Source organism: Eulemur rufifrons, chromosome 3, assembly GCF_041146395.1.
Source record: "Eulemur rufifrons isolate Redbay chromosome 3, OSU_ERuf_1, whole genome shotgun sequence".
In the NCBI taxonomy this organism is placed as follows: Eukaryota; Metazoa; Chordata; class Mammalia; order Primates; family Lemuridae; genus Eulemur; species Eulemur rufifrons.
The window spans coordinates 53,322,173-53,349,588 of record NC_090985.1 but is presented as its reverse complement, the minus strand read 5'-3'; the positions used below and the strand labels follow the sequence as shown (position 1 = coordinate 53,349,588).

The window sequence follows — 27,416 nt, the reverse complement described above, 5'->3', positions numbered from 1 at the left end:
CAGGAATTTCCGGAGCATCTCCCCAGCTAAAAGCAGTTTCATCGCACAACAGTATGGAGGTAACAGATGCTGAGAACACCATGTGGTAACACTAAGCAGATATCCACAAACATGTATCCTTGAAAATGCACACTGTGAGAAATGAAGGTCACAAGTGAGTAGCACTTTGCCTGCCGAGAGCATCGTCTTTCACATAAATAGGCACATGTCCGTTCTCCAGTGGTGGTCTGCAGCCTCACACTTCTCGCGTGCCCACGGCGCCAGGGGTGGAGTCTCTCAGCACACACTGAGCTAAGTCGCAGACCGTGCACTTACTTCTGCCTTCACAATCTCCAGATTCAAATCAAAGCATAAATAACACAGACGCCACGCTTGGGGCGCTTCCTTTCACCATGTTACTGGGAACAGATACTGGTCAGAGCAGCACAAACGCTGCACACCAGTGTGCAGGAGTGGAGAGTAGCTTTGTGCACTTTTGCAAAAACAAAAACCCCCCCAAAATCTACCATGTGTGTCTTTTATTTTACTGGTTAGCTCTGTCTGTAGCTAGGAAAACACTGTGTTGCTCCTGGGCTCTTTCTATCAGCTTCCTCTTCTTTTTCTTATTCCTCTTCTCCTTGGCCTTGGGTGTTCTCTTCCCTACAATGGGGGAAGAGAGAAAGAAATGAAAAGATGTCAGAAAAGGCTCTTTCTCTAGGAAAGAAAACACAAAACATTGAGAGTTTTGCACAAAGCCCATCTGGAAAACATCACCTATGGAAAAAGCAGCCTCAAAGAGAAAATTGTTCACATTAATTTTGACGGAATAATAATAATTTACTAAATTGGATATGCTGTCTAAAACAGAGACTGATCTTCCTGTTACAGGGAACTGGCATATTTAAAAACCTCCCAGCAGCCTGATCAGTCTTTCAAATATCATCCTGCCACAAAAATGCTATTTATCCCCTCCTACTTTGAACAATGCTACCCTTTACTAGACATCTTTACATCTTTCTACTGCTCCACATGTCAGTGGGTCAAAAGAAAATAAGCATCTATCTACAGTAAATATACCAGAAGTTTCAAACTCCCTTCCCCCTAGCCCATGGGGAAAAAAAGAGCTTTGCTTTTAACGTTATTCCCTTCATGTTTTCCAAATGCCAATATATGAAATGACATATGCGCAGTCCTTTTTTATTTGCTATAAAAATTCATGAGGACATCATTCATTATGTGCGTTATGGCTTCTTATCCAAATCCCCTGGACAAGTTGTTCTTATTTTTAATGGAGAGCAAGAAGAATGCCCGTTTGTTCTGACAAACTGGTGGTATGTGTCTTACTACCAGAAAAATCACACCAAGTTATCCTGTTTCTCCTCTTTGCCTTAGCCACTGGGAAGCCCACACCACAAGCTAAATAGTTGAGGTTTTCCTCCATCAGGAATTTGTGGAAGCAGTCTTTTCTTTGCCTCTGCTATATTTTACTTCTTCCATCTTGTGGTTAAGGTTTATAGTCTAAAATCTCAACATTTATTCGCAAGTATATATAAGTGTGTATATGTATGTATGTGTATTATATAAAGATTTTGAGAGAAAAAATAAGGAACAAAGGTGTTTGTTTTAGGTCTATTGCTTTCTTTGGGTTCTAAACACATAGGAATCATGGGATTTTTTTAGGGGTCTTCTGCATTTTACAGAAAGAAGTTCACCTGTGTACACCTTCAGTACAGGAATGATTTTTCAGGAACAAGAAAGAATCCTATCAGCTAGTCTTCATCTCCTACCTTCCCTACTTCCAATTTTATCTCATAGTCCTACAAAACTTTTCTTTTCCTGTAAGGTACAGCTATCAGATACTGCAGTAATCAGTACTATAAATAGGACATTCAGTTTCATGCACTTTATCCTTCCCACGTCTGTGAAACTCAGTATTCCAGGCCCTTTTATTATAAGGATATAGCTGTCCAACTTTTCAATTCAGACAATGAAGGTGGCAGCTGATGTTAAAAAATGAAAAAAGAAACAGACCAAAGATTAAGGAGATACATGCCTTAGGAAGCCAGAGTCATATGTTAAGGGAGACCATGAGATTACGTAATAAGGGAGGTGTTTCTCATTTCTATTCTTTCTGATCAAAAAGGCTGTGTTTTGAGGATGGAAAACAGTCTCACTCTTCAAGACCCCAGCACAGTGATTGGCACTTACTTGAGAGGCAGTAAATGTTTGCTGAGCAAAAATTTAAATCACAAGAAAACAGAAAAAAAGGATAACTTATTTTTAATAGGATACTACATTAAAACAATGAGAACACAGTCATGTCCCCATATTAAATTATAAAGGTCCTTGAAGTTAACTTCTGGTTTTCATTAAATTCTGGCATTAATGTAATAATGGCATTTTGCCATCTTTAAACGTAGTTAATCCTACCCAATGAAACCCTAGTCTAAGCCATCATTAATCAAAGCAGCTGTAAAGTTACAACTATTTAGTAACATTATCTCTAATGATGAGACACACCTAATGAGGGCAGAAAGATGAAATACTTAACTTAAAATAGCATATTTTAAAAGCTTCATTTATAAAGTTCTACGAAGAAGTTTTTCTTCATTCTGTATTTTCTCTAAACAACAAAAATCCTTAGTTTAAAAACAACCATTGCTGATTACACTTTAAAAATTCATTTGGTTTATGCTTAAGTTATATAAAACCTAGATTTCTTTTAAAAGCAAATTGAAATTAAGTGAATGGAAAAATAAAGCTAACATTACTAGATGTTTAAATGTGTCATGCTAAAATAAAAATATACTGAAGTATGTTATCCAAAGAAAGCTTTTCACGTTCGCAATTTCAGTCCTTCATATAAATTACGTTGTTGAAAGTTCAATGTGTACTACTTTCACTAACAGCAAATCTACGCAAAGTGACTGGAAACTCATTTTAAGAGGGCCAATTTTGTGTCATTTACCCAATATGTTATTCTGATGTAATCGTCAATATCTAACGATTTTTGGGTTTGCTGGCTGATATGATATTGTGTAATAGAGAAGTTACTCGATACTTGCATAAAACAGTTGGTATCTTGGCCAAAAATTCAGAAATGTTTCTGAAAACTTATATATATAAATTTTTCAAATTGTATGATTATTCCTTTGGCACTAAGTATGTGGTAACCATTTCCAACTAGCAATGTTTTGGGGGCCCTAATTACTTTTACTCAGAAGTCCCTCTTGAATGACACCTCTTTACTATTATTTGGTTGGTCGGTTCTGTTTTGGGCCAGTCCATTTTCTCACATAGGATATATTGCAGATACCAAGGAATTAAGATGGTTAGCCAAGACAGGCCTAAATTAACTGAAAATATTTTGTGGTCCATAGTAGGTTGTTCTGACTTTAAGCCCAGCTCAAAGTAATGAAAGAATATTAAAACACAACATAAGGTATACAAAGGGTCTTGCATAGATTCTTTTCTTTTCCATGTTCTAAGATTATCTTTTTTAATTCAGAGTATTACAGGGGTGCAAACATTTTGGTTACATGAATTGTTTTTGTGCCATTTGAGTCAAAGTTATAAGTGTGCCCATCATCAAGTTAGCGTGCATTGTACCCGTTAGGTGTGAATTTACCCATCCTCTCCTCCCCGCTGCTTGGTTTCTGCTGAGTTTTACAACCACATGGACTTTACGTATGTTAAAATGTTCTAAGATGGATAAACATGAGAAGAAAAATCAGTAAGGTTAAAACAAAAAATATATCCCTGTTCATGTCTATATATTGATAAATAAGTTATATTGGATATTATAAGCACACTAATTTTTGGTTCCATGTAATTTCTGTGGATATAAGATTAGACTTGGAGAATGACTTGTAGACTTCATATTGTTTCACTTTCTCAAGCACATTTACACTGTACATGAAGCATTTAAAGGCGAGTATGACACCAGTCACCCAAAAAGCAATTCAACTCATGAATTTACCTTTCTTACTCTTTAGCTCACAAGACTTAGAATATATACGTCTGAAGATTGGAAGAAAAGGTTCAAGTTTTGTGAGGAGATTGTTAGCCTCAGCATGTCCAACTCTAATGACAAATTTTGTACATCTGTATATCCTGAGTGTTTTGAGAATGCAGTGGCCTTGGCAGATCATAACTGAGTGAATCTCTTTAAGTAAGTGGGTCTACAGGAGAGATCTTTTCAACATTGTTATGTGGATGCAAGATGGTTTAGAGCAAAGCTACCTCTGGGAAGAAGAAAATCTGGTAAGCTAGGCATCGTTTTGTAACTGAGATGTCTGGTAAGGCAGATTTGTGACTCTTAGTTTCTATAGTTATAGACGAAAACGCTATATTCATCTTTCACTAGAAAGTTATGAGACGCCATGTGAAAAAGTTATATTCCTAGGATTAATGGAAGATGTATAAAATATCACAGGAAAGACAAGATTATCCTCAAAATGAATGAAGTTAGAAAGATGCTATCAAAGCCACACTGTAACCAACGTAATTACACTGACTTGCACACATGTGGAAATGGTCCAAGAGGATAACCTATCAACTCCTCTACAGAGAAGGATGAACAGTTCCTTATGGGAATACTGCTACCATGCAGCTGTGGATTACTGCTATTAGAATCAGATTATTTTGAACCAAGATATCAGACAGACAAATTACATGAAGCTGTGAAAATACTGGCTCTACTGCCAGTCAGACACTGATTTCATTCTTTCATAAGCTCCCAAATGCAAGGAAGGTCTTCAAATTGTTTTTTCTCACTAGTTTTAGGTAAGAGTCTCTGCATCACCGGAACGACGGTTCTTGTACACCCATCAGTAAGGCACAGAGACATTCCACAATGATTACTATGTATGTGTTTTAAGAAAGACTTTCTAAGGGCAAATACAATGAAAGAAAACTGAAGAAAAAAATTCAATAGCTCTATTAAACAGATAAAAACTCTTTCTATTTAGATGTATACATACATACAAACTGGGGAAAGCAAGCCACAATTATAACAAATGTAATTAACTGTAATGACTGTTGTTGTAGCCATAACTATGACAAAAGCCAAACTGACTTTTACTCAATTTTGATAAGTTCGTGATGCTCTGACTTGAAGCCTGGGCTTCACTGCATTATGCAATTCACCATGGAGACTTGGGAATCACCTCAAAGCCACTAAAACTTGGGGACAGGAAGCCTATGTAACCATCAACCCAGCAAGAACGTCAGAGAACGTTCTTGGGGCAGAACATAAAATGTTGCTTTCACATCAAAAGTCACAAGGACTGAGTTGTAGACAATGAATAGCATTTGGGCCATTTCTTTTTCTCATATGGGTAACTTGAGTTTGCCCAAGAATGAGTAGTAACAGAGATTTATTTATTTAAGAGTAATGAATGATTCTCTGGAAAAATGCCAAGTGGTTCTTAAAATATTTTAAGAGCTCATATAAAAATAAGCAAAAGACCTAAATACAATTCATAAAGGAAATAAAAATGGCTAATATATTTAAACAAATTTCACAATTAAAACTTCCAAATAAAATAATATGACACCACAAAGATCCTTAAAGTAAAAAAAATACTTAATGCATCCTAATGTCTGTCTCAGCACATTACCTGGTAAGCTTTAAGAGAAAATAAAATTGATACAGCCTTTCTGAAAAGCCAATGCATACAAAAGTATTAAAAATATTCATAACCTTTGACTCAGATCTAAGAATCTATTTTAGGAACATAATCTAAACTTGGACAAAGATTTATGCATACAGATCTTTACTGTAATACTAAAAAAAATTGTAAAGTACCTAAAAATATCCTACTACATTTTCATGACCTCTTCTTTTTGATTACTGAAGCCATCAAGTCTGTTTTCAACTATCAATTGATAAGATTTATGTCACTAAAACTTATCATAAATGGGTATAACAGAAAGGCTGTAATATAAAAGTATTCCTACCATGGTGGTCAGCAGATTCTTTTGTGGAGTGAACACTTGTAATTGGATCTAAGATATAAAAGCTTAGGAACTACTGACCTAAACACTTCAGACGTCAAGAATGGATGTTAGTTCATGAATTTTTTTTTTAGTCTAGAAAGACATCCAAATAGGCAAATATTATGAGCAGGACTGGGATCTACCATAGTATATTCTATGTAGCCTAAGATAAAAATCTTCCCACTACGCATAATAGTTCAGAATAACACATTTATTTTAATTGACATAAACTGTATATAGTCATAGCATACAATTTGATGTTATGTGTATAACGTGAAATCATTAATCAACCTAATTAATGCATCCATCACCTCATATGCTTATTTTTTGTGCATAATGAGAACATTTGAAATCTTCTCCTTGAAATTTAAGTATATACGTTATTTATTTACATCAGCTGAGGAGTCAGGAGTGAGGGTAATGTGGAAAGAGTAAAGGAAATGAATTGTGGCCCCTTACTGATAGCACAAAGTTCCTTAAGGGGCATTTTTTTAGTAACATCCATCTGATTTTCTAGAAATACACCTCTTCTTTTCACTGAAAACATTTTACAGATAGCTGTCTTTTGAAGAGGCTGGCAAGCAATATCTAATCCTTCAATGGTAGTGTGCTTTGAAAAAACAATAACCTAGAGCCAAACGCTGTTAAAGTGTTGAAACATAACAAGCCACCTACTAAGAGCCTACTAGACATCTTGAATTTCAAGTAATAACTTGTAAAAATTTCCAAAGAGTCACTTAGTCATTTCATCTTCATAAAAGAGCATGCGCTTTAAAAATCTACATACAATCTGGAAATAACTTAGAGGTAGGTGTTGTTCTTCTCACAAGGCTAGTGGTAGAGAATGACAACTGTCCAAAATAAGAAATAACTTACCAAATCAACTTCTCTAAATACACAGATATTACAATCACTCAGAAATACCATAATTCAGAATATTTACTACCTACACATATTTATACTAATTTGTAAAACCTAATTCAATAAGCCAAGTTGACTGAACGGGAAGCCTCTGACTGCACGTTACTGTTCTCCTACCTGTAAAAATGTGCCATATTTTTATTCTCAAAAGAATAATGTTAAATGACTCCTTTTGTGACTTCTCACTTCTTCTTATAGAAGACAGTTTATTAAAGCATGAGATCTGTTACCCATTTTATTGACAGGAAGTCCCATTTGGTTTTAAAATCTTGTTTTCATGTTCAAAATGATGAAAATGGAAGAAAAGCTAATACCTGAACCTTAATGAATTAATTATCTTGCCACTAAGGTTTCCTGTACATGGTATTTCAAAAGTTCCTCTTTTTATAGCTCTGAAGAAGCCATTGTTCTTCAGATGTATGACATGACTTTTAAAGGGGCAATATGATATTCCCAAACCCCTACAAATTTACTTGAAGCAATAAAAACAAGAAATATCAAAGTAATTTGAATGAGATTTGGGTTTATTCTATATATTGTTGCTGACTCTAGTTGATTTAAGTTCTTAAATGTCTGGTACCTCAAACAGAAAAACAGAACAAAATAATAGTTCAAAGAAAGGATTCTATGGCATTTAAGATAGCTCAGCATAAACAAGAAGCAGGGTAGTGGAAACTGTAAAATAACACTATACTTGATTTGAGTGAAAAATACATAATTATGCCACAAGGGGGCAATAATTCACTTTTACTGTAAGAGTATTGGTTAAGAGTTCTGTTTTGTTTTTTTTTTTAAGTGTACAGGGGAGCTTTGGGGCTCTAACCTCTTAAATAATTTCTTGTAACTCCAATTGCAGGCCTTTTTTCTTTCTAGCTCTAGGTAAAATCCCTTTAGTGGACTAAATAGTACCAAGACCCAAGTGCTGCACAAGGAAAAATACAATTGCATTGCTGCTGTTAAAAATGTTTGAGGGTAAAGGGGGGCTAATGATAGTAGAAAAGAAAATTAAGACGATGAATCTGCTATTCAAACAATGGTTCAGGGGAAAAGTATTATTCACAAATTCAGGTTGCCATTTTCTTATGGGAACTTTAACGTAAATTATCTGCAAAGAACAGGTCTTTACCTTGGGTCTCTTATCTATAAGAATAGAGATATAAAATATAAAAATGATCTTCAGTATCTTGTGGTCCAGAAAGTACACGTATAATTGAAATCAAGAATGAAAGGTAGGCTGGGTGCGGTGGCTCACGCCTGTAATCCTAGCACTCTGGGAGGCTGAGGTGGGTGGATTGCTCGAGGTCAGGAGTTCGAGACCAGCCTGAGCAAGAGTGAGACCCCATCTCTACTAAAAAATAGGAAACAATTATCTGGCCAACTAAAAAAATATATATAGAAAAAATTAGCTGGGCATGGTGGCACATGCCTGTAGTCCCAGCTACTTGGGAGGCTGAGGCAGGAGGATTGCTTAAGCCCAGGAGTTTGAGGTTGCTGTGAGCTAGGCTGACACCACAGTACTCACTCTAGCCTGGGCAACAGAGCGAGACTCTGTCAAAAAAAAAAAAAAAAAGGAATGAAAGGTGATTGTTTGGTTCCTGACAACAATCAGTTGTCTGCATTGAGGAGAGTGGAGAGACAGGGTATATTCCAGACATCTACTATGCCCTGCTCTAGTCCACTCTGCAAAATAGTTCAGATATGAAGCAAGTGGAATACAGAAAGTCTAGAGTAACCTACTCAAGCTACAGCTATTTAGTAGCAGAGCTGGGCTTAGAGCACAGGTTTCAATCCTCCCCTCCTTTTTTTTGAGACAGAGTTTTACTCTATCACCGAGGTTAGAGTGCAGTGGCATCATCATAGCTTCCTGCAGCCTCCAACTCTTGGGCTCAAGTGAGCCTCCTGCCTCAGTCTCCTGAGTAGCTAGGACTACAGGTGCAGGCCATGATGTCCAGCTAATTTTTCCTATTTTTAGTAGACACAGGGTCTTGTTGCTCTTGCTCAGGTTGATCTCAAACTCCTGGCCTCAAGCAATCCTCCCGTTTTGGCCTCCCAGAGTGCTATGATTACAGGCATAATCCACACCTGGCCCAATTTCTCTTATATACTTTTCCATCTTTAAAGGCAACTAGATAAGGATACAGTTATAGAGTCATTTTTCAAGAAAAGCAGAGAAGCACTGGAAGACAACTAATGTTACCCTGACCAGGTTCTATGAGAAAAGTCATTCACTTCATCATAACCATAGAAACTCTTTATGAGTTGTTAAGTACTGCATAAATAACTTATCTGTAACTTAGACTTTCTGTAAATTTACACTGCGTTGATTCATTGCTTAGTCTTTTTTCTTGGCTTTTAGCAAGATGCGATCTATAAAGTTTCCTAGGTAGCAAGATGAACATTCATGCACCGTGAGTGCTTTATACGCATTCTCATTTAACTGAATATTGTGAAAAAATGTAAGTACTCAAACTGTGATGCTAGAATGTTGTACAGCTACCTGCCCTAAATTTACTCAAATAAAATTTGCAGAAAACTGTCAGGCTCATTCGGCACTCCTAAATTAAGTCAGAAAAAGCATCAGGTTTTGCAGAGAAAATGATACAACTGTTTTCATTACATTAGGATCTATGGGATAACCAGAAAAGAATTTCAAGTTCCTCTATAGCTTACTTAATAGTATAAGGAATGGTAACTTTTAAGATAATTCCATCAGAACAAGAGGATATGAAACCACCTTCTTGGTCTTAAATCAACCATTGACTAAATGAAAAAAAAGTCATCCAAGAAATGACATGTAGGACTATAATCATATGGCAAACATTTAATTTTGATTCAACACAATTTGTGTGGACCTTGGAGACACACAAGTGAAAAGTACAGGTTTCTATGTGGCAGCGACAGAAGAGCATGGGTTATCCAGTCCAAGCCTACAGCTCACCTAAGCGGCAGGTCTTGCATGAAGTCAGTCAACACAGAACAACATGAGGGGATGTGTGTTCCATGAAGGATTATAACTGCATTCCTTCCTCTGTGCCCTACAAGCACTTTGAACCTTCCTTATTGTAAAATTTCCCACCTTCTACTGCAATTTTCTTTGGCTGCATATCATGGCTACTAGATTGTAAACAATGAAACATAGCTTCAATTTAATGGCAATTTAGTGTGCCAGAGAGTCCTGGCTAGAGGCTTTCCAAAACTCAAGTTAAAGATATTCAAACTTACCCTCAACTAAGAAAGCAAAGATGCATGGGCTAGATCTCAACACTGAATGTGGTCAGGAACCAGAGCCATAGGGGCGCTTTGTCCTCTGTCATAAAATGAACTCTCCTGGGCTCCCACTTCTGCCCTCAGCTTCCAACTTTATACGTGGTCTATGTAGGCTGCCCTGGCCCTAAATAAACCCTGTGGCTTTGTGTCTTACCTTCCTCTTAATAACAGCCTCACTTCTCTTTTGTGTCAATTACATATTCCCAAGAGAGGAATTCAACATGCCTTGGCCAACCTACTAAGTTAAATCACACAGTAGTGGATGCCTGGCCAGCTCTTGGGGGGATCACTCCCAGGTCTAGCCTGGAGGAGTAGGGAGGCGTAACATGATAGTACATGGAGCAGGCATCTAGAAGACAAGGGTAAGAACTCGGGTTTACAGGTCAGACAGTCCTAGATTCAGAACAGTTATGCCACTGAGAAGCTAGTAATCTTAGACTAGTTAGTTTTTCTAAACCTTAGTCTTCTCATTTCTAAACTGGTAGTAGCAATAGTGCCTGCTTCAGCATTGCTATGAAAAGTAAAAGAATATGTATAAAATTCCAAATATTATCCCTGGCATACAAATGCTAAATAAACTATAACACTATAGAAGGTGCCTTATGTATATTATTTCTAATCCTTACAACAACCTGCAAGGTAAGCATTATTTTCCATTTTGCCAATGAGGAAATAGGTTTAGAGAAGTTAAGTAAATAGCTCAAAATTACATAGCTCAGCAGTGATTCAAACCAACATCTGGCAGATTCTAAAACCTATACTCTTTCCACCATATTCTGCATCCCTTGTGCCCAGCAAAATGCCTTTGATCTCATAATCATTTAAATGGCTGCTGAACAAACAAATTAATAAGTAAATACTAGGCTGGAGAAAGGCATCAAAACCTCCCTGCTCAATCTCACACAATATCACACAATATCAGGGTTCCCTTGGGCCCCATTAGCTCCCCAATGGTCCTGGCCTACAACCCATATTTCTCACATCACTTATCTTATTCCCTGGGCATTCAAAGCCCAGGCATTCAAAGCCTCAGTTTCCCAGGGTCAACAGCACATCTTGGCAACACCAACTCAGGATCAAGTGTGCCCATGGCAAAACCCAAGGTAAAAATAAAACACAGGATGCTTATTTTTCAGCTGGCAATAGGAAAAGGTTTAGACCTGTAGTTCCAAAAGCCAGTTTACAGGCCATTGGTAGTAGAATCCTCCAGGGACCTTTTTTTTCTTTCCTTAAATATAGGTTTGCTAGCCATGCACCAACTCCTGAAAATCCACAGTTTTTTTTTTTTTTTTTTTTTTAAGCTTCAGGGGTAACTCAGTGCAAAATTAAAATTAGATACAATTATAGAGCATAAAGTGTTGCTGAAAGGCTGTGGACAGGAGAGCAAAGGGAGTTTAAAAGGGATAAGAAAGGAGGAAGGGCTAAGGGGACTCCAAAATAAATGGGAACCTCTTCCAAATTGGGTTGAGAATCTACTTTCCAAAATGTGAAAGGTAGCAAACTGCTTTCTGTCTGGACTCCCTTCCCTGAGTTCTGTTTGTGGGTGATGCCCCAAGAAGAAAGCTAGTAGAGAGCAAGTTTCCCATCCCGGGAGGCACGTGCACACCCAGGGAAAGAGCCCTTATCTCTGTGCTCCATTCAAGCTGTCATAGGTCATTCACGCTACAGCAGATTCACTTCTTCTGTGTTCGTATTCCAGAAACTTGAGTTAACCTGCAGAATATCTCAATTTATTCAACAAACAGGTTTTGTTTTGAAAAGCAACCTAGTTGGCTTGCCAAAAAAGAGACAAACAAGAAAAACAAATTGCTATTGAAAAAATTAAAACAATACTCATGTTTGGGGCTTCTGCCTAACTAGGATACAGAATTGGCACTTCAAAAATTGGAAAGATAAAATTAGTCCAGGTGACACAAATACCAGTGGTATCAAGATGTTATTAGTTGGATTACAGACGGAGGAAGCCCATTACCAGACCTTCTTACAGAAAGGTGCTATTTCTGAGCTTCCTCCAAATTATTAAATCATCATTGCCATCAACACACAGATGTAAGCTGTGTGCCAGGCACTAAATGCTTTACATATGTTAATTCATTTCATATTAAAAATATGCCTGTGAAATAAATACCATATTATGCCCATTTTTTTCCTTAAAACATTTTTACTGATACACAATAGCTGTACATATTTTCACAGTACATGTGATAATTTGATATGTTCATATAATCCAATCAGGGTAATTGGGGTATCACCTTAAATGTTTATCGCCATTTTTCAGAAGAGGAAACTGAGGAACAGAGAGGCTAAGAAACCTGAGGTGCCACAGGCAGTAAGTGGTAGAGCTGGGATTTTAACTCAAGCAGTCTGGCCCCAGAGCTTACCCTGTATGCTTCCTGTCATTACCTTTGTGATATAGTCAGTATAACCTCCGAGGGGGAGGGGAGGAAATCGGTGTTACTATCTTCCTTTCAGTCATAAACTCCTTAAGCCCCATAAACGGGTCATTCAGTTAAATGACTGAACCATTAAATTAATAAAATGAAGGCTGGGGCCATTATTGGTTTGATGCAAGACCAGGATGATCAAGGGTATATTTTCTTTGTTATTCTTACAGGACAAGGAGTGTAAACAAACATTTGCCAACATAGTCTCTCTCTATCCACAAGGATACACTAGACAAATGTTTTGGTCACTGTAAAATCTTTGTTAACTACCCAAGTAGCAGCAATGGATTCCAATCAGGGGGAAAATATTTGACAAGGAACTCTAAATAACATGTTCAGCATTTCTCATGCTTATTAGAGACATCACATTTCTAAGGTTTCAAAATATCTACAACATTGCTGGGTTATCTTGAATCCTAACTGGTTGTCTGTGACTACCAGATAGTAAAACAATAGAACATGGCTAATTATCTTTTACAAACAACTTAATATTTAATAAAATGGATTTCTCCTCAACTGAAAATGGTATTTCATTTTCCAGAAAAAGTAGACTATTAAACATATAAACTAAAATCAAAGGAAGTTACTACACATGTGCACATACATATGTATACAGTATCTATAACAAGTTTCCTAAGTGTTGCTTATTGTCATGCTTGTATCAGTTTATTCGTATCAGTTTCATTTAACTTCGGTGTTAAAGGAAAGCATGAGAAACCAAAAGTTTACAAATGTGAAAAAATTTAAAATGCATTAATAAATAATTTAAAATGAATCACCACTGAATCAAAGGAATCCAAGAGGAGATTCACATTCCAAACTACCATAATTTTAGTAAAAGATATTACCTGGAGTTTGACAAGAAAAGCTATATAAAGAAGATCAGGGAACTATTATGTAACACAAAACAAACTTTTCATGATCTTAGCAGGGCAGGCTCAAGGACCTGTACCGAATCTCGAGCTAAACGGCTCAGTGCAGTCGAGTTCAAAGTCTATGCCTGTAACACTGAACAGCCGAGGACACTGAAGCGAAAATAAAATGGGCACTGCACATTTACTATGCTTGAGTACTGCACCCTATTTGGCTTTTGATGATTTAAGCCAGAAAATCCAAATAAGGGTACCAAAAATCAAAAAAGAGGGACTTTGAGAAAAGACTACAGAGAATGCTTTGCCAAGAAACATAAAAAGATGCCAATGCTCACGAAATATGTAAAAAATTACCTCTTCAAAATAAAAGTGTTTTCTACCTTTTACTGTCCCTAATCAAAAACAGAATTACAGCTACGCAGCTATAATATAGTCATAATAAGAGCCTTTATCTATTAGGGAAGTTAGAGACTGAGTTACTGAGAACAGATGTGAAAAAGGCTTTCTCCTTTACCATTTTCAAAAATTAGGTAACTAATTTTCTGATAGCAGCTTAGAAATCAGAAAACAAGGAATGAATTAAGAAACTTCTGGAAGTTGCTTCCAGTTTTATTCTAATATAACACAGACAAAATTTGTGAGTGATAAATGTTAAAAGAAGATCAATACTTAAAATACATTTTAACTGCCTTTATGTGTGTTTTCCAAATCTTCCTATGGGAAAACTTAAAATGCCATCAATATAATGCCTAGGGTTCATCACCTAAATATTTTATTAAAAGTTAAGTCGGTTCTAAATAAAGCAAATCTTTCTTTGAAAGACAACTACAGCTGTGTTTTAATGACTCTTCATTTTATCTTAAATTCTGGGTCACTGACAGTTTCAGCAGCAATGAAGTAGGCCACCTTAAAACTTACAGAGACTATGCCCAATTTCTCTGAGATGTATATGTGTATTCATGTGTGTATGTGTATCTAAAATATATTCCTCCATAGAATACATCTGGGCATACTGATGACAGGGCAGTTTACTTTCACCTAAATGTATGTGTGTTTATCTTATAACATAGAATTATGTTTTTTAGTATTACAACCAATAAATTACAAGTCTCTTTAAAAATAAGACTAAAAATTCTGGAGAATTAAAAATCATAAACTTGAAAAGAGTTGCGAAATTGCTATGGTCCAATCCTATAGCTTGGACTGATAACTAATCAAAATGCTACTTTTCTGGTTCTGACAAAGAACATTTTGCACTGAACAGCAAGCTTCAAGGGTCCAGTTTTTTATGCCATAAAATAAGGTGAAATAATTCCTGTTAACTAAGGGCAGAGCATCACTTAACATCTCTCTCCCAGATCCTGTATTTATAAACAAAACATGGAAACAACCAAAATCTGGATAAGGCAGGTTGTGTGTTGGGAGAAAGGGAGAGAAGGAGGGAGGAAAAAAGGAAGGGAGATGCCTGCCAGATGTAAACAGTTGGTTCTCCTTCTTAAGGATGGGACTTCAAAAAGGTGTAAAACTTAGAAATGATAATTATGGCTACTACTCAAACACACATTGGCCTAGGGAACCATTTTTCTTACTATTTTGTAAAACACTTTAAAATACCTAAGAGCATATCAAACTGCTTTGAGTAAAAAAGATGATAAAGGTAACAGATGTCAGTGAAAGACAAGAAGTTGAATAAAGAAAATCTAAGGCATAACAAATCTATTTTTGGAAACACCAGTGTCCCCGCAGGAGGGGCACAGCCTTCCTGGAAGTACGGCAACACCAGGTCGATGTGTGGCGTGGTTGGAGCAAGCCTCTATTCCATCTCCTATCTCCAAACTCTGCTTAATATCGTGTCCTCAGATAGAGGACATATCAGATATTGAGCTGATAAGAACAGATACTACACTTGATCTTAGCCAAAAGGCCAAGAAGAGATAGGGGACCATTTTATAAATACCTTCTCGTTCAGAAATCATTCACCGTTGGTTACCAAAATGGTAGGTAAACATTTTATTCATGATAGGATGTGATTTTTGAAAGTACTCGTTAGAGCTTATAAACCGGTATAAGAATTGCTTTGTCATAGATCTTATCCAAAGGGTTTCCATAAAAGAAACCCTAAAAAGACTAAATCATAAGGAGGTCCTATGGAACTGGAATGCTCCTAACACAAAGAAATAATAAATGCTTGAGGTGATGAATACCCCAATTACCCCGATTTGATCATTACACATCATATGTTCCCCATAAATATACACAACTATTATGTAGCCATAATTAAAAATAAAAATTGAAAAAAAACCTTTAACACAACTCTGCAAGCGTAGCTTTTAATTTGCAGTCAATATAAGAAATAGGAGACAGAGACCCTTTGTCTACTATAAAATTTTCACTGTTTCAATGTCTCTAAAAACAGAACCGTGTAATAATTCATATTATAAGGAAACCAAAAAAATATTTCCTACCATAAAAAATAAACAGTTGAAATAATAAAAATAAATAAAAACATGATCCTCTAGGGAAGTCTGCAATGGAGATGTTAAAAAAAACAAAATACCAATATTTGAATCATATGCCATTTTGTTCTAAGCGTTAATGTTAAGGTAAAAAGATGAGTAGTAATTGAGCATAAATCCTCTTCCACATTTATTCCATATAAATCCATAAATGGTGCATTTCACAGTTTGAGTACGTTCACTGATTGAAATACTGTGGTTTATTCCATTGAAATAATGAGTGTTTCTCAGTGCCGGCAAGATTTTATTTTAGAGGTAGAAATTAGATCAGCCTCCAGTAAGGGTTCTATGAATGCATAATGTCATGCAGGTAAAGACTTCTTGCCCCAAATGCTGCTCTGTGGTAATTTTATATACCATCAACTACAATTAATATATGTAATATGCATACATTCAAAATAAGTGCAATAAATTAATATAAAGTAGATTAAAACAATGAATTATTCATATATACATCTGGTTTAAGTGTAAAGTGCTACAACCCTTCTGAAATGTAATAGACAGCTGTATCAAGCTTTTCCAAAATGTGTGTACCCCCTGACTTCACCACAATGCAATATATATCAATGTAGCAAAACTGCTCCTGTACCCTATGAATATGTAGGGAAAAAAGTGTGTATCCTTGGATTCATTTACTGAAATTAGAGGACTCAAACCTGAGAAAAATATGCAAAATGAAGAAAAGGATTTTAGCACAGGTAGTCACTGCAAATTTATTTATGTTAAGTAAACATGGACTCAACCTGGAAGTTTAACAGTGGAGGAACTGTTTGGTGAATACCTTATGCCCTAAAATAGATTATGTAGCCATTCAAGTTATGTCTGTAGTGACTTTTTCATGACCTGAAAACAATTCTGATCCAAAATAAGTTTCTTTTAAAAGTTTCTAAGACTATAAAGACTGATTTCAACTAGCAAATTATATATATACACACCTTTAGGAAAAAAATAATAGAATAAAAACATTTTATTTATTATTTGGTGGCGAGATAATAGGTAGTGGTGATTTTTTTCCCTTGTATTCTGTACTGTCTAGGTTTTAACTGAAAGTAACTATCAACTGATTTTTACACCTAGCAAAGCTATCCTTTAAGAGGGAGAGTAACGTCAACTGGGCGCAGTGGCTCACATCTGTAATCCTAGCACTTTGAGAGGCCACGGTGGGAGAATTGCTTGAGCTCAGGAGTTCAAGATCAGTCTAAGCAACAATGAGACCCCATCTCTACCAAAAATAGAAAAAATTACCCAGGTGTCGTGGTCCATGGCTATAGTCCCAGCTACACAGGAAGCTGAGGCAGGAGGATCACTTGAGCCCAGGAGTTTGAGGTTGCAGTGAGCTATGATGGTGCCACTGCACTCTAGCTGAGGCAACAGAGTGAGGCTTTGTCTCAAAAAAAACAAAGCAAAAACAAACAAGAGGGACAGTAACATGAAGATATTTTAAGACATACAAAAACTGAGTTTACTACAAACAAATCCTCACTAAACGGAATATCTGAAGGATGTGCTTCAGAAGAAGGAAATCAACCGCAGGAGTAAATGTGGGGTATGAAAAGGAATGCTGAAAGAAGAAAGGGGGAGAGGGATTTGAATATCGATAAATCTGAACAAACGTTATGTCTGGTAATGGGTTAAACAACAAAGCAGGACCAAGTCCTGCACAACATTAACATTCTTTGAAAGGAGGGAGAGTGACCAATATTAAACTCTTTCAAAGTCACTGTATTGTTTGGGAGGATGGATACAATTCTAGTAAAAATTCCTAAAGGATTTTGTGTAACTCCACTGATTTTAAAGATTAAACAGCTAAAATAGTCAGGACACCTTTGAATAGAAACAAGGGAAGGAACCTTGCTCCACCAGATTTTAAAATTTTATTATTACAAATGTAAAGTAAATAAGGTAGTGTGGTATTAATGAAGGGATTGAAAAACAGACCAATTTAATAGAACAAAGACCATATACATTCATATATAGAACTCTGATATGCCAAAGCAATGGAAAAAGAATAGGCTATTAAAGAAATCATGCTAGGATGATTGATTATCCAAAAAGGGAAGAAAATTATATTCCCAACTTGTACCTAACACACAAAAAATCATTTCTCAGGTGGATTCAAAGTTTAAATGTGAGTGTAAAAAAAATTGAAAACTTAGCACAAAATATTGGAGAATATAGAAGTAGTAGTATTCTTTAGAGCTCCATAAAAGGTCCATATATACAACACAATGAAATTAATATCCAATTTTAAAAGATAACTAAAAAAGGGTAAAAAGACAAACTATGAGAAGGTATTTGAAACATACAAAACAAAGAATTTGTATACAAAATGTTTTATTCAAAGCCCCGTATCACTCTGTTTCTATGTAAGTGAAAATATATATAAAACTAAACATATTGTTTATGCATGTATAAATGTCTAAATAACTATAAATAAATGAAAGGAAATTACTGACAGAAAGATTAGGACAGTGCTTATAAAGTGTCTTCACCATACTATGAGGAAACCTAAGCTAATCACAGGAGGGACTATGGGGATTGAGAAGGGCCCAGCCAACACCAACTCGGGAGCCAAACAAGAGACCAAGAAGCCTTCATTCAGGTGGATTTATCTTCAGCAGTCAGCTAACACAACAGGATGAGTGCCCGTAAGTGAGAGCCTCCCACCTGCAGCTCATCAATTCTCAGATCCATGCAAAATGATAATAAAACTGCTGATTTTAAGCTACTAATAAGTTTCAGGATATTTATCATGCAGCAACAGATAACCAGAATAGACATTATCTATTGGGAAGATTGCTAAGGTAAGACTGAAATGCACTGCACATCCTCTTTCTTGGACTCACACTCTATTTAAATGTCAGTGCTAGCAAGCACATGTGTACCCATTATGGAAGGATTTGATTCATAAATTCAGACTAAAATTTTTTTGCAAGTTGTTAGAGCAAGTATTTCGATAGCAACAATTCAGGCAGACTGGAACACCAGTAAAGATAACTTAGCTGAGTACAAGATTACAGAGTTACATCTTCATCTTTCAAATCTTAGATGCTTCTCCACTACCTATTTTAGATACTAAAACTAGAAATCTGAGGATAGCTTGATTTTGATTTTTCTTCTTTGGAGGTAAAGTGCTTTCCTTATGGATGCTTGTAGCACTTTCTGTTTTTCCTTTGCTTTCAAATGATTTTTTGCTAGACTGTCTCTATGTTGATCCCTCTTTCACAGATTAAGTTCTTTGGCTCCATAAACCCACGGCATTTTCCAACTGAAGGTTTTATTGTTGTTAATATCTATCCTTTTTTTTTAATCATTATTTTCATGACTATGTCTTAATCTTCTAAAATTCTATTGCAGTTGCCCAAGTTTTTCCTCCATATCATTATTGTTCTATTTTTCAAATAATCAATTCTGTACTTGACACTCTCTAAATTTTAATTTGACTACACTATGTTTAAGTTCCCTTCAATTCTTTACCTCACCTGACTTCTCTTTTAATTTGATCATGTTGTCTCCTTTATTTCAGCCTATTCATTATTACTTCCTAACCTGTTTTATGAATAATGTCTTCTCTGCATTCTACTGGGGACAAACTTTTCCCTATTTTTTTTTTATTCGGTTCTTATATATATGAGGCACGTGACAATATCAGAAATCTGAGCTTTGCTGAATTCTAGAATGAGTTCCTCTTTATTCTACCATAACTATAAGTTCATTTTTTCTCCTCTTCAACAAAAAAAAAAGGTCTGCTGATATCCAACAGATGAATTGTGGGGACCTCCCCCTTTCTCTCTGCTCATCTGGGTGTTGATTAAATTCCATTTTTATCCCAAGCACTTGATTTGTTCATCATCCAACCTAATCCCATGTTTAGGTAGCTTTTCTCTTAGCTAGTATCTGGATTTCTAATACATTGAAGGGAAATAAATTATAATCCTTAACATGCACACCACTTCCATCAGGGTTCTTTCCATCATCTCCCTGACTTACAATTACTCAAGGGAACTACAATTTCCAGGACACAATGTGCCACCGCCACCTACGTAAGTGTTTGCTTTCTGGGAGTTGGTAAATGTTTGTACGAAGAGCAATACCAATCAGCTTGAGGGAGAAAGAAGTAACACAGAGGAAACTAGCTTCACAGACAGTTTATCCTTGTCATTAGGAGCACTGGCCCTGAAGACAAACTCTGTGGGGATTCAAATCCTGGCTCCATTTCCTTCATTCGTTCAAACCACACAGCTAATATTAATCATTCTTACACCCCTATTTGCTCATGTGAAAATCAGAAATAATAATAGTACCCACCCTATACAATTATTATTGCAGTAATTTAATGAGTCAATATACTTAATGCAATGTCTGGATTATAAATATTTGCTATTAGTTATAATTATCATTCTGTTGTTATAAAGCAGAGGCCATATGACAAAAGGATACCTCTCCGGTTTCCTAATTGTTTCAGAGTTTTCATTTTTAACCCAGGGGCCAGCTGGATGAGAATGAGGGAAGCCATTTTCTAGCTTTCATGTAGACACAGTCATCAGCAGTATAGCATAGATAACCCTCCACTTAGCTTTTCAATTCAGTCTTCTCAGTATTTAGTTGTTGGACCTCCCCCTTCTGGATTCTGACAACAGACTGACTGTTGGTTTTAGTTTGTAATGTTACCCATTCCATCCTCATAAGTAGTTCAGGGAACAGTCAGGAAGGGTGGTGGCAAGGGAAAATCCATCCAGATACCATTCTAAATCAGAAGCCAATGGTCATTAATCCTATGTTCAAATACCGTGTATTACAAATGTGCAGCTAAAGTTTAAATGGTGGAGAACAACTCACAAGTCCAATTCTGTTTTGTTTACACCAATGGCAAATGGCAAATTCTAAAAATCTTGATTAATCAGAGATGTTAAATATGGACCCCCCCCAAAAAAAAAATCAGTGTAGTTCAGGACCTTGAAGGTTCATCTACTCTATATATCTGCCTTAAAATGTGTCTACATCCATTCATCCTGGAAAAAGCATTTTAGAGACCTAGGGGAATACTTAAGTATTCTTAATAACCTTAAGTACCAAGGAGCTCCTGACTATTTGAACTCCAAACCCACTTCTGTGGTTACTTAAGTACAGTTTCTCAGAGAAAGAAAAATAGTAGGCCGCCAGGTTACTTGTAATCTTTATGTTCTTTAAACCTTTTGAGATCATCCTTTACCCTTTTTAAAAGTATAGAGTTAACAGATGTACTGCTTAGCTGACAAAGTTTGCATAAATAATTAGCTTTATATAAATACATACTGCCTATTCTTCTTTTGAAATGTCATATTTATTTTAAACAAGATACCAAAAATCTAGCCTTGCCAAAGTATTTCAAATTACACTGTAAAGATTTCTCCAGCACTGTGCTTCTAGCCTAAACTTTTGATCCCTTTCACTAAAGGTACTTAGATTATATAAAAGTAATGGAACTGCAGAAATGCCATTCCAAATTTTTATGTATGGAACATTTAAAAGTGATGAGTTCCTAAAGTGAATGCTGTCCAACAATCAGCTTAGTTCGGGACAGCAATACAGCATAGAGGTTAAGAACATGCTCTTTGGAGTCTAAGCCTTGGTTTCAGCCTTAGCTCTGCCACTATGACTTATCCAAAGCCTCACAGATGGTATCCTCGCTAAGCCTCAGTTTCTTACCGACAAAATGTGAGAAATAGGAGTTCCTACCAGATGAAGTTGATGTTATGATTAAACAAGAAAATAAAGTTGAGCCCAGTTCATGGCACACAGTGTGACTATTCAACACATTAGTGGTGGTGGTGATGGTGGCAGGGATAATAACAATGACAGCAACAAAGAATGTCGATGAAATCGAGAGAGAGCAAGAATAGATCTTCTTAGCCTTCCTGAAACCAACCACATGAAACAATCTAACTCAGAGCCAAACCACAAAAAGGTTGGACCACATGCCTTGACACTGTTGCAAGTCCAGCACACCCTGGCTCTGCTGCCCAGCTCAGTCACGGCATGGACTATTAGCTGTCCGACTGGTATTAGACGTCGCTCTTCCTACCTCTGATGGATGGCAACTGCTGGTTTGGCTGGGTTCATTTTACATCCTCTGACTTAAACAGCTTTGCAGAAGTAATTTTTCATTGTTTTGAGAGGATAAGTAACACTACAGAAGTACTCATGTCCAACAAAGTGAGGATCATGCAACAAAAGGAAAACACCCAAAGGAAAACAAATGGGTAGAAGAGATAAATTCCCTTCAGGATGGATGTTTACCAAAAAGAAATTACATCCACAGTTCTCTCAGTTGGGGACCAATGGCAAGTTACATGCCCCCTGTTTAGCAGCTGAAAGCCAGCCAGATCCCGTGGCTTGGCTCCCTCGCAAGCTTTAAATACACGAACTCACAGAACAGCACCCAAGTAAGCAAATAATGTGCACATTGCTCTCAGCTAAGAATTGAGAGAAAGAGGACAGAGAACTTTTTCAATAACTACAAGCTTGAAGAGCTTATCCAGATAAATAGGTTCAGTTTTTGCTGAGGTAGAAAACATGCAATTAAGTCTTCAAAGGATACTTTAAAACAGTGCCAGTGTCTGTTTCTGTCTCTGTTTCTCTCTCACCTTAAAACTATCTAAGATAGGTTGTAGGAAACTTAAAACAGATAACTTTCATCTTCTCAATACCTGCTTTTCTTCCTTTTTTTATACCTACCAAAGTAAGTTTTCCACCATGAAGAGAAACGCAAGGCAATTCTGTACTATTAACTCTGATTTTTAAAGAAGTTACCATATAAGGCAAAACATCTGCTGGAGAGGAAAACTGTTGCCAGATGGGATTACCTGACCCAAATTCAGCTCTAGTATTCATAGAAAGGATCTATGTAGCTATTTGCCTATTTTAAGCCTTCCAGGTGACTCTGATGTTGTCTTCGGTTTGGGAACCACTTCTCTACATCAGGACCATTAAGATCATTTTGTCAATATTCTTGAAGTGGACTGACAGTATCAACATCATTGCCAGTTAGCATTAATATATGCCCAGGCACTATACCATGTATTTCACATATTTATTACGCAACTTCTTGGGTAGGTATCATTTTAGAAATGGGAAACTAAGGTTTGGTAAAGTCATGTGACTGCAAAGGTCACAAAGCTACTCATAAAGGAGACAGGATATGAACTGCAGAGCTTTCACTCTTTAACAATATGTCACATTGCCCAGTTATGTAAGAGCTTGAAGGGTTAGAAATAAAGTAGGGGTGGCGTAAGCTAGGTTTGCAAGAAGGATAAAGAAGAAATAAACTTTATAGGCTTTATTAGCCAGGTCTCTGTCACTCTAATGGCAGTCCTCTTCCACTGACCCCCAGTTCTGAAGCAACGAGGCTCCCTCACCTGCTGGATAACGACTGATGAACGTTGTAGTCCACTCATTCATCTGACCTTCATTGCACCATATTCCCACTGGGATTTTTCATGACATGCAGATGCATTCTGAACCACAAAGTTGAATAACGAACACCAGCACACTAAAATTATATAGTCTTGGTTTTGTAATGATTTCAGAGTATGTTGTCTCATCCCTAAATAAGTCATCTAACTCAAGATTGGTACTCAATAAAGCCTTATTAAATATAAAACTATTATCTCATACTTGGAGAAACTGAATTATTGTCAAAAGGGTACACAACACCACCCCCCAGATCAACGGCAGAGCCAGGCATTGAGGTCGGCCCTATTACCAGACATTTGGCTTGACGTCCATGTGTCGTTTTTCATCCCATGGCTATATGATATGGTTCAAATCCTTACTTAACTGACATGCTAAACTATCAAAGTAGGGTTTTGTAATCCAATTTCTTTCTCATCATTTAGGCTGCTATTTTAAGCAAACCGTGCTAATTTGTTTCAGGGCATATGTAAAATCCAGCATTTCTCTACCCAGGCTGAAAAAAATACTATACATTGCTATTGCTAGTGAATCAAAATTTAGATTACTCCCATAAAAACCTGTGATATGAAATTAAGCTCATTATATAAAACACAAAATTTGAGGTTTAAACTAGTAACAATTCTTATTAGTCTTACTCTAAAAATTGATACCAACAATGAATAAGAGTTACTTTGTATAAACTAGCTCTCCTCCAATCAATGCTATTTCCTTTATACTAAAAAGACACATTAACATACAGTGTGTCTTTGTTCTCCATGTATCCTCCAAATCATAGCTTTGCAGTATTTCTGGCTCCAAGATAGCCAAAGTCCAGCAGAGCCCTTGGTAATTTGAGATCTGCAGTATACATTTCACAACCACCTTTAATTTTCCTTTTAAATGTCATCAAAATACATGAACGTTATCATGCTGTATTACTTTATCTTTAGATTCTTGGTGCTCACAAGGTTAACTGAATCCTATGTTTTTTATCAACTCACAGAAGCAAATATTGTACTAAAAATAGAAAAATAAAATCAAGTAAAATAGCAGGTTGGAAGATGGTAGATGAGAAAAAACGCCAGCCAGAGTGTCTCTGCAAGGGAGATACATTTTACATGAAAGTGAAAAAAACAAACAGGCAGACGAACGTATGAGGGTGGGAAGGAAGGGTGCCTGAAACTACAGGAGACTCCACAGGAAGAAGTTGCGGAGCAGAACTGGAAGGAGAAAGGCATCGGCAGGGTCTAAACCCCGAGAGGCTTGGAGACTGGTGACAAGAGTAGGTGGCGTGGTTAAATTTCTCCTTCCTTGCATCTTGGACTGCTGGTGGGCTCCTGAGCTGGAGAGACCTGCCAACACCAGACCAGAGATGGCTGCTGCCAGTGAGCAGTGAGCCTCTTCTGCACAGAGTACCAGGCTCCCAGCTCCCTTAGGGCACCTCCCGCCCCACAGACCCAAGCCGATCAACAGGCACTATATTGCTTAATTCTCCCCTTCCCCTCCTCTACTTGTAGCTGCTGAGAGGGACAATTTAGCCACCAACCACAGGCATCTGCAGGGAATGGGACCCTTTCCTTTTTGGGCCCTGCAGCAGACTGAGGGGGTACTCGGACTGTGAGTACCTGCCCTACCTGCCAACCCTCTCGGGTGCTGCTTGCCTGGTGACTCCAGAAGAGTGGGGCAAATCCCGGGATGGAGAGACATTGATCCAGTTTGGGCACCCCATGGGTGACTTGAGACCAGCACTCCTCTCCCTGGCAGGGTCAGGGATTGATCTCCAGGGCCAGGGGACAGGCCTGCAGGCCAGATCCTGTACACCCAGGTCTCGATTGCATTGCCCGGGGGCACAGAAGGGATATTTGTGAACTAGTCTACTGAGGTGTGTGCACCTTCAGGCGCAGATCAGCGGGTCCCAGCTGCAGTGTGCTCGAGGGGCAACCCTTCTCCCATGGGTTGAGTTGAACTTTGTTGCTTTGTTTTCTCTCTTGAGCCACTGTTGTATCTGGCCTTTGACATTTAGCTTTTGGATGATTTTACACTGCTGAGTGTTTATTGTGTTGATCTGTGTGTAACACTGTTCTGAGTATTTCCTGGAGGGCAGGTCTTGTCTTGATGAAGTCCTTCAGTCTTTGCTTGTCTGGGAAGATCTTTATTTCTCCTTTGTATAAGAAACTTAGTTTTGCAGAGTACAATATTCTAGGATGGACATTATTCTGCTTGAGAAGGGTGAGAATGGGCCCCCAATCTCTTCTGGCTTGTAGGGTCTCAGTTGAGAAGTCTTCAGTTATTCTGGTGGGTTTTTCTTTGTAGGATACCTGCTTCTTTTGCACCTTACAGCTCATAGGAGGGCCTCTTTTGTGTTTACTTTGGCCAGTCTGATGACTACGTGTCATGGTGTCTTCCTGTTTGCAATGAATCTCCCAGGAGTCCTTTGAACTTCTTGTACTTGTGTATCTAGATTTTTAGCAAGGCTAGGGAAATTTTTCTCCATTGTATCTTCAGATAGTTTATCCAACCCTTGTGCATTTTCTTCTTCACCCTCAGGATGCCTATAAATTTTGGTCACATTAAATATACGTATGTATTTGGTTTTTTTTCAAGGTAATATCCAGATGAAATAAAAGATTATAATCTTACATAATAAATATGTACTCTTTGAGAATTGGTCTCACAAAAAAGACACTCAAGTAGTCAAGGTGGGCAAAGAGAAGAAAGAGTAGAACTGGGTAAAGAGATGGAGCAGGCAGCAGATTGTTAAAGAGATAGAATCAAGCAGAATCGGTAGTCAAATGGGTATGAAAAATAAGGTAATAGAGGGGTTTAGGATGACTTCTAGGTTGTGGCTAAAGTAAGTAGGGAGGTGATGTCACCTTCTAAAATAGTAGGTCAAAGAGCCCTTTTGAAAGAAGAATTAGAAGTCATTTTAGATATTCTGAATTTGAAGTACAAGTGGTATAAGCAGGTGGAAATGAGAAGGTCAGGCGCTGGGGAAATGAAGGCACTGAGAAAGAGCCAGTACAGAAAGGAAGAAAGAGAAGGTCACAACAGATAAAAAAAAAAAAAAAAAAGGGCCAAGACCTAAAAATACCCAGAGTAGCCTTGAAAGAAAAAGAAAGTGTGTCTCTTCCACAAGAGGATACAAGTAGATGCAATATTTGGAGATATGCAGGTAGGAAAAAAGGTGAGGAAGTTTACTTCAACTGTCTGCCACAAAGAGAAGACAGCATCATCTTCTGAAAAGAAACAGTGAAGGTTAGGAGTAACTCCCATCCTGAATGAGAAGGAGTGCTCAGTGAGCTACCTAGGTGACAGGAGGGTGAAGTTGGCCCAAGGGATCAGCTAAGATTGTGAGGACATCTGTCCTCATTCTGGGATTTCTTCAACCTTAGGCTGAATCTGGGTTGGAAAACTTTGAAGTACTAGAAAGGATGAGCTGGAAAACTTGCAAGAGTAATTAGTGAACACTCTTCTTATCTATTTCATGTAGGTGGCTCAAGGGATAGATCCTAGGAGCCATCTCTCTCTCTCTTTCTGTCTCTCTCTCTCTCCAGAACACCAAAGCTCTAGACTGCCTATGTTGTTCAATCTTGAAAAGGATATCAGCCATAAATGAAAGCTTCTCATGAGCACCACCCAATGGAGTCTTCAATTACACACACACAAACACACCTCTCTGATCTGGTGCTGAGTTTAAATTAACCATGCCACCATCAGTACAAAAAAATCAGATAGCATCATTTTTCCAGTATTACAACCTAGTCCCATGTATATGTTAATCCTGTTATAAACATAAATAAAAGATCACATAAAATAATCAACTTTTAAAAAGAAATTGGCCAAAGAGATTGCGTATATACTCAAAAGAAATATACACATTTATGTATTTAAATTATGCATTCTTTTATTTACTTCTATGCTCATAAAAATGCTGGTCTTAAATTTAATATATATATTTATCAAAAAAATGTTTTAAGTATCAC

General features: G+C 37.1%; 1 protein-coding gene and 1 non-coding gene across 4 annotated transcripts in view; both read right to left on the bottom strand.

The window, feature by feature from the left end:
• Positions 1–523: 523 nt before the first annotated feature.
• RSPO2 (R-spondin 2) overlaps positions 524–27,416 on the bottom strand; it is a 138,639-nt gene continuing 111,746 nt past the window's right edge. For all 3 annotated transcript variants that reach the window (XM_069466096.1, XM_069466097.1, XM_069466098.1), the window contains one exon: positions 524–639. In XM_069466096.1, coding sequence (XP_069322197.1) covers positions 524–639 — 116 coding nt within the window. The remainder of the gene's footprint in view (positions 640–27,416) is intronic.
• Positions 15,230–15,419, bottom strand: LOC138382011 (U2 spliceosomal RNA). The gene has a single exon (XR_011233200.1). It is a non-coding gene; the product is annotated as a U2 spliceosomal RNA (small nuclear RNA).